The sequence below is a fragment of the Lethenteron reissneri genome, chromosome 56 (assembly GCF_015708825.2).
Source record: "Lethenteron reissneri isolate LAM-NWPU_2019-01 chromosome 56, ASM1570882v1, whole genome shotgun sequence".
Classification (NCBI taxonomy): Eukaryota; Metazoa; Chordata; class Hyperoartia; order Petromyzontiformes; family Petromyzontidae; genus Lethenteron; species Lethenteron reissneri.
The window spans coordinates 7,526,780-7,535,557 of NC_083834.1; the positions used below are offsets into that span (position 1 = coordinate 7,526,780).

The 8,778-nt window shown below is 52.8% G+C and overlaps 1 protein-coding gene across 1 annotated transcript; it reads left to right on the forward strand.

The window, feature by feature from the left end:
* Window positions 1-2,459: 2,459 nt before the first annotated feature.
* LOC133357091 (probable U3 small nucleolar RNA-associated protein 11) lies at window positions 2,460-8,778 on the forward strand. The gene is given in 8 exon segments (XM_061574871.1): window positions 2,460-2,685; window positions 5,116-5,177; window positions 5,552-5,654; window positions 6,162-6,278; window positions 6,399-6,492; window positions 7,452-7,582; window positions 8,085-8,195; window positions 8,683-8,778. Coding segments are annotated over 8 exon segments (762 nt in total). The 5' UTR covers window positions 2,460-2,625; the 3' UTR covers window positions 8,767-8,778.

An 8,778-nucleotide genomic window follows, 5' to 3' on the forward strand; every position in this document is an offset into this window, starting at 1 on the left:
CGCCACTGGGGAGACAAAGGCGGTCGGGCGTGGTGCTGGCCACCCACCCCCTCGTGTACCGTTCCGGCCTTCATAGGTGCTCGCTAACAGCACTTGCCCCTACAGTCTGTTAAGGCTATACGGGGGGATCTTTGTGTGTTTGTATAGACGTGTGTTTCTATGAATCTGTGTATGAGCTATGACTACAGTTCGTGTGATTTTATGGGATGCATAAAGATGCAGACAATAAAATACCATTTATTTCAAGCTGATGGGAGTGCACTACTTAAACAAATTTAAAATAAAATTAAACAAACGTCCTTGTGTGGTTGAATCAATGCTGCTGAAACAATAAGAAATACTTCAATACGGTAGATTTTTCGTGGAGAGTGATTTTGACAGGGTGAAGGTGACGTCTGCTTATTTACCACGTAGCAGGTATGAAGCGATACAAACGTTATACTTTGAGGAGTTAATAAAGTATGATATATATTAACACCTTTGGTTCTTTCGGTAAAGTCACGTAGAAGGGAAATAATAAAATAACAAAAATATGAAACAACACAAGCAATCTGATGATGATTGCTTGTGTTGCAGTCGAAACGTGCGAATTTTAATTGTTTTATATTTTAGCTATTTTATTATTTCCCTTCTACGTGACTTTACCGAAAGAACCAAGAATATGAATCCCTGCAGTCACGAAAGCTTTAAACCTTTTAACACCTGTTGTATTGCCAGAAAGGGTAAAACCTCTTATTTTTCACACTTTTTAAGCTGGCAAAAAGGTTTTATGAGTTAAGTTTTTTTAAAAGCACCCCTAACAACGCTCTCGTCTGCCTATTTGACTGCTTATTTTGATCCCGATCCGCCTTCAGTAACTGCCGTAGATGCCACACACTGGAGGACAAGCGCAAACTACAGCACTTAATTCTCGATTTGAAGTTTTCGTGACTGCAAGGATTCATACTCTGGGTTTTTTCGGTAAAGTCACGTAGGTAAAAAATAAATAAATGAAAAAACAACTCGATTTAATTAAGTTTTTTCATTTATTTATTTTTTACCTACGGAACTACAGCACTTCTAGATTTGAAGCTTTCGTGTCTGCAAGGATTCATACTCTTAGGTTTTTTCGGTAAAGCTACGTAGGTAAAAATAACTCAATAATAAGATATACAAAATTAAAAAACATTTTTTATTTATCTTATTGTTAAAATACATGTTTTTATTATGTATTTTTATTATTTATTCATTTTTACTTACGTGACTTTACCGAAACTACAGCACTGTCGTAAGCAGAAGTCTGTTGTGTATCCACATTCAAATTAAACACTTTGCCAAAAGCCCACGTGTGTGGAAATGTCATGGGGGGGTGTAACGCAGGCGAGCTCCGTGCCTAACCCACCCCCCTCCCCCATTACCTGCACAGGTGTGGGATAGGGCTTCATCCAGCAGTGGATTTTTAAATCCTTTATATTAAGTTCACTTGCTTGCTTGCTTAGGACCGTGCAAATCTTTCGGTCGTTTTTTAACCCACTTCCCGTGATCCAATCGAGCTGACATTTTCCACACAGACTCGTTGTGCGTGACAATTAATGTTCGTGAAATTTTTTTCCCCAAAATTTTACACTTTTTAGGAAAAAAATATATTTAATTACCAATTGCTTAATGGTGCAATGCAATCATCTGACCCATAGGTGGCAGCCATCTCAAGCCAGAGGACGAGAGGACTCTAGCCGCCACGCATATAAAGGATTTATAGTGAAAAACTTTGTTTTTACGGGTTATACTTGTTATACCCTCTGGTTTGTGCCTTGTTCTCACCAGAACACATTGATTTGAAGCTTTCGTGACTGCAGGAATTCATACTCTTTGGGGGCGTCCATAAATGACGTCACGCACCTAGGCGGGGGGGGGGGTCAGACATTTGTGACGATGGGGGGGGGGGGGGGGTGAGAAATGTGACGTCACATCAAAATGCGCAACTTTAAATAAATATAGACGACACGTTCTACTAAATTAAATAGACTTTTCAATAAATGTTTTCTCCTGCAACATCAGAGTGCAGCGCCACATTAAATACGCACTACAATGACAACAGTTTAAAGCGATTTGAAGCATGTTTTTTTTTTGGGGGGGCAGAGCTTTGTGACGTCATATTTGAGGGGGGGGGTCTGACTTTCTGTGACGCCGTGTGACGGGGGGGGGGTCAAATCGCGTGACGTCATTTATGGACGACCCATTTGTTTCTTTCGGTAAAGTCGCGTCGATACAAAACAAAATAAATCCACGACGTTTCGGGCGCAACACTTCTCGAGAGAACCAAAGACTCTCGCAACACATTGTCGCGGTGCAATGTGGGAGGAGAGGGGGGCGGGGTGGTGGGTGGGAGAAGAGGACATGACGCAATAGCACGGGAAGTGACGTCATCCGATGAGTTTTTTCAACAATGACGTCACCTCATATTCCATACCACGTGGTGGTGGTGGAGGGAGTGTTCCTTAGGTTTCTTTCTCGCGTGGCTACCGCAGCGCTCACCCCAGGCCGTGTTTGCCGATCTTGAACCGTGAGGGTTTGTTCGAGAAATAAAAACTAAAAAGCCATCGACCGTAGCACGGGGCCGCCGCCGCCTCCACCGCCGCCGCCGCGATGTCGAGCTACAAGAAAGCGATGAAGTCCAACCAGCGAGAGCATCGCGAGCGGTCACAGGTGAGCAGAGGCGGGTGGCTCGGTCGGCCTCTCGTGGTGGCCGTGGCGACCACCACGACACCCCGAGCCCCTACACACTAACCAATACCCCCCAGCCCCTACACTCTAACCAATACCCCCTACACACTAACCAATACCCCCCCAGCCCCTACACTCTAACCAATACCCCCTATACACTAACCCATACCCCCTAGCCCCTACACTCTAACCAATACCCCCCAGCCCCTACACTCTAACCAATACCCCCTATACACTAACCAATACCCCCCAGCCCCTACACTCTAACCAATACCCCCTACACACTAACCAATACCCCCCAGCCCCTACACACTAATACCCACTAGCCCCTACACACTAACCAATACCCCCTACACACTAACCAATACCCCCTACACACTAACCAATACCCCCTAGCCCCTACACACTAACCAATACCCCCCAGCCCCTACACACTCGGTACCACGACCTCCCCAGCTCACTACTCACCAAGTACCAGGACCCCCCCCCCCCCAGCTCACTACTCACTCAGTACCAGGACCCCCCCCCCAGCCCACTACTCACTCAGTACCAGGACCCCCCCCCAGCCCACTACTCACTCAGTACCAGGACCCCCCCCCCCAGCTCACTACTCACTCAGTACCAGGACCCCCCTCAGCCCACTACTCACTCAGTACCAGGACCCCCCCCCAGCTCACTACTCACTCAGTACCAGGACCCCCCCCCCAGCTCACTACTCACTCAGTACCAGGACCCCCCCCCCCCCAGCCCACTACTCACTCAGTACCAGGACCCCCCCCCCCCCAGCTCACTACTCACCAAGTACCAGGACTACCCCCCTAGCCCACTACTCACTCAGTACCAGGACCCCCCCCCCCCAGCTCACTACTCACTCAGTACCAGGACCCCCCCACCCCAGCTCACTACTCACTCAGTACCAGGACCCCCCCCCCCCCAGCTCACTACTCACTCAGTACAGGACCCCCCCCCCCCAGCTCACTACTCACTCAGTACCAGGACCCCCCCCCCCCAGCCACTCACTACTCACTCAGTACCAGGACCCCCCGCTCACTACTCACTCAGTACCAGGACCCCCCCCCAGCTCGCTACTCACTCAGTACCAGGATCCCCCCCCAGCTCACTACTCACTCAGTACCAGGACCCCCCCCCCCCAGCTCACTACTCACTCAGTACCAGGACCCCCCCCCCCCCCAGCTCACTACTCACCAAGTACCAGGACCCCCCCCCCCCCAGCTCACTACTCACTCCGTACCAGGACCCCCCCCCCCAGCTCACTACTCACTCAGTACCAGGACCCCCCCCCCAGCTCACTACTCACTCAGTACCAGGACCCCCCCCCCAGCTCACTACTCACTCAGTACCAGGAGACCCCCCCCCCCCCCCCCCAAGCTCACTACTCACCAAGTACCAGGACCCCCCCCCCCCCAGCTCACTACTCACTCAGTACCAGAACCCCCCCAGCTCACTACTCACTCAGTACCAGGACCCCCCCCCCCCAGCTCACTACTCACTCAGTACCAGGACCCCACCCCCCCCCCCCCCCAGCTCACTACTCACTCAGTACCAGGACCCCCCCCCCCCCAGCTCACTACTCACTCAGTACCAGAACCCCCCCCAGCTCACTACTCACTCAGTACCAGGACCCCCCCCCCCCCAGCTCACTACTCACTCAGTACCAGGACCCCCCTCCCGGCTCACTACTCACTCAGTACCAGGACCCCCCCAGCTCACTACTCACTCAGTACCAGGACCTCCCCCCCCCGCTCACTACTCACTCAGGACCCCCCCCCCCAGCTCACTACTCACCAAGTACCAGGACCCCCCCCCCCCCCCCCGCTCACTACTCACCAAGTACCAGGACCCCCCCAGCTCGCTACTCACTCAGTACCAGGACCCCCCCAGCTCACTACTCAGTACCAGGACTACCCCCCCAGCTCGCTACTCACTAAGTACCAGGACCCCCTTCCCAGCTCACTACTCAGTACCAGGACTACCCCCCAGCTCACTACTCACTCAGTACCAGGACCCCCTTAGCTCCTCATCCTAGCCCCTAAACACAGCTCCCTACACGAGTCCCCAACTCACTCACCATGGCGGTCGCATTGTTAGTGCACACCATTTATTACGCTGTGCTACGAACCCGGCGACCCGAGTTCGATTCCCGCACACGGCCATCACCAGTGACGATTATCTGAACAGGTCCTGGGCCTTCCCTAGGTCGACTCGGCCTCAAATGAGTACCTGATGTGGTGTATAGTAAACATCGCCACTGGGGAGACAAAGGCGGCCGGGCGTGGTGCTGGCCACCCAAGCTCCCCGTGTACCGTGCCGGCCTTCATAGGTGCTCGCTAACAGCACTTGCCCCAACAGTCTGTTAAGGCTACACGGGTGATCTTTGTCTTTGTTCTGCAGCCTACGGCTCGCCGGGGGCTGGGCCTGTTGGAGAAAAAGAAGGATTACAAGCTGCGGGCTCAGTGAGTGACCCACCGGCCCTTCGCTCTCGCTCACCCCCCCTCACCACCCTCACCCACGTGCTGTGCTCTCCTTCCCACCACACGCTCCCCCACGCTCACCCACAGTGCATGTTTTGCTACCCACGCTACACACCACTCTCACCCATGCGCTGTGCTCTGTTCCCCACCCTACGCTCCCGCACACTGTTTGCTCTCTCCGCCATGCTCACCTACGCTCACACACACTTACCGACTCTGTGTGCTCTCTCCCTCACGCTCACCACACTGTGTTCACTCCCCCACACTCACCCACGCTTGGTGCTCTCTTCCCCCACCCCACACTCGCCCGCACTCACCCACGTTCTGTGCTTTCTTGTTGCCCTCCCGAACCGTAGAAACTGGCACCGCAAGCAGGACTTCCTGAAGGGGCTGCGTCGGAAGGCGCTCGACAAAAACCCCGATGAGTTCTACTTCAAGATGACGAGCACCAAGCTCAAGGTGCCTGTCTACCTGCGTGTGTGCGCGCGCGGGTGTGTGTGCGTGTGTGTGCGTGTGTGTCTGTTAAGGCTATACGGGTGTTTGTGCGCGCGTGTCTGCGCGCACGTGTGTACACGTGTGTGCGCACGTACACGTGTGTGCGCATGTACACGTCTGTGTGTGTGTATGTGCACGTGCACTGTGAAGCGGTGGCACTGTGGTTAGTACACTGCTGTACAAAGCCGGGAACCCGAGTTTGATTCCCACTCACGGCCAATTGCAGTGGTTCAATCCTGAAGCGGTCCTGGGCCTTCCCTACGTCTACTTGGCAACTCAACAGAGTACCCGGTGCAATGTGTAAACATCACCAATGGGAAGACGAAGGCTGCTGAGCTGGGTGTGGTACTTGCCATGCCACGCCCCCGAAATAGGTGCGCCATGTCGGCCTCCATGAGTGCTCGTTAACAGCCCTTGCCCCAAGCAGCCCGTTTGTCTATACGGTGGATCTCTGTCTTTGTGTGCCCGCAGGATGGTGTTCACTTAAAGAAGAATCCGGCCGACGAGGAGACGACACCTGACCAACTGAAGCTCATGAGGACCCGCGACCTGCGCTACGTGGAGATGAAGAGGGTGGCAGAGAGCAAGGTGAGACACGCGGAGTGGGGGGGGGGTTGAGGAGAGCTCAGCTGCCCTCTCGCATCCCAGAGGTCTCTCATCCGTGAGGGATGCCGACCTGCGCCGCGCTGTTGTTTGTGGTTCACGCAGAAAATCGAGCGGATGAAAGGGGAGCGCACCTGCTGAACGACAACGTAAAGCAGCAAAATTCGTTCACAGTTCTACGTGGACACCAAACGTGACGGTGAGAGTCGCGTCGGGACGGTGGGCGCGGTTTGCTTAGCGCGGACTCGGCAATCGTGCTCAACGTCGCGGGAACGCGAGCACGTTCTTTTTTTTATCTAGCAAAGTTAGAAAAGTGACAGAAAGGGAATTCCAAAGTACAGCAGTCTTTCATAGGGATTAATCGCAGCAGTTTAAAGTTGTCATTTTAGATGTGTTGTCCACTCAATTGGCTGTTCAGAAGCACGAGTAGATCTCGTTCCATTGCTCCTTTAAAGGAGTGCAGACAGCTGCAGCGACGGGAGTGTTTACGATGCGGTCGATGGTTTGGGATTCGTGGCCACGCCAATCGCAGGCCGCCGAGTCTTTGATGGCCGCATCCACCACGTGGCCAGGTCCTGATTCGGTTGATGGTCGACCATTGGTGGCGTGGAAGGTTGAAACCGGAAGGTTTGACGGTAGGGTCCTGTATGAGATGTTTATTTTTTACGTCGGCCGCAGGGAGGAAGCGTAAAGAGGCGTTTTGTGACGTGCAAGTGTGATGGTTGAGTTTGTGAATGAGGTAGGCGAGTGTTCGAGTGTGCTGACCGTGAACACGTTATGTATGCGGTGAAGCGGTCAGTTTGGTCTACCGGGCCCCCAACATGGGTGGAGGAATCATTGAGTGGAGTTCATTGGAACAGTTAAGCACGATTAAATACCTGGTGATTGAGTCACTGCGGTTGTTGTTGTTGTTGTTGGAGTAAATAAGTGAGTGTACTGGATCAACACTCACTGATTTATATTCTATCAGGTGCAGGGAGATCAGAACAGGGGCACTCCACCCCAAATACAACACCTCGCATACTGCTGAGCAATGCATGCACACACGGAGGCACACGGAAGTCGCGGCCTGTATCCACTCCTCGGTCTTATCAGAGATGTGGACGCCGTCGCTGCGAATCCCAAAGCGGGGTGTTTTGTGCCCGTCTGCCTCGATAGTGGAACAATTCAATCTGGCCGAGCGGCTTCAGACGGCGCCGGAGCTGGTGCGGTGCGTGTACAACCGGCCCAGGCTGGACACCCTGCGCACCGCCACCCTGCAGGGGGTCACCGACCAAAATACCATCAAGGTACGGCATTGGCGTGGGGCGGGGACACCAACGCACGCTTAGCCCTGTGGCCTCCCCTTCCCCCACCTTGTGTACGTCGCGTGTGGCCACGATGGACCTGCTTGCTTGGTTTCACCGCGCTCTCACCGAGGTTATTCACGGCACCGTAAGAAGATGTCGTCCGAAGGATTAACAACAGTTTTCACTAACTATTTTATGATTGTTATATCAGATAAGGCCCACTGAGATTGAGACATCTCCAAAACTACTTCTGAAATCGCTTCAATCGGCCTTTTGATCGACACTCGGGTCACATTTCACATGCCCTGCAAATTAGTTTTCAGCACTTATCAGTCAAATGTATAATTCCGAAAGATGTAATATGTTGAACTAAGTTTTTTTTTGTGTGCCTTTCATTGGTGACTGGACTCAGGCCATCAACTCGCAAACGCTGGAGAGAGAGTCCAGTTGAATAATAGTTTTTTTGTTTCTTCCTTCGTGCCGTGCCGACGTGTGAACGCAGAATCTGGCCCGCCAGCGCGCCCGTGAGTACCGCAACCTGGAGAAGAGGATCGTGCGCGAGTCCACGCTGTTCGTCACCCAGCAGAAGATCCAGACGAGAATGGACCTCGTGGTAACGCAGTCTCCCACAGCACGAGACAACTCCATACCGTGCCTTTTGGATTTGCATTCAGCTCTCCATTTCCGGCGTAATGGGAGGCCAGGCATGGCCCAAATGAAAAAGAACACACAATGCAAAGCATCGTATAAATTAGGCTATAAAGCAATAGATATTTGGTGACCGATCGTAAAAATAACTTTATTTTAAATTCTCAGAACTGGAATTTAGTAAAAAAAATTTTTTACACGGTCATTGATGACCGGGCTGAGACTCCGCTTTGCTTGAGAACCCCCCGTTAAGTCACTGGCGGCTAAAAAACCCGGACTCGAAGCCAGGATCTCAGTGGGTTTCTGGCTCGGCGCTCTGACATCTGAGCTACCCGGCCACCTCTCAAGACCGACGCCCGACACGAACGGCACGTCGGCGATCGCGCGCCTGCGCCAGCTCGCGGAGAATTGCTGGCGCTCACCATCGGTGCCGCGTGTCTTTGCTCTTCCAGGACAAGCGGCAGAGAATCAAGGTGAAGGCGGAGACCAAGACGTCCGCGGCCGTGTACTGCTTCAAGACCGAGCGCAAGCGCTGACATCGCCAGTGG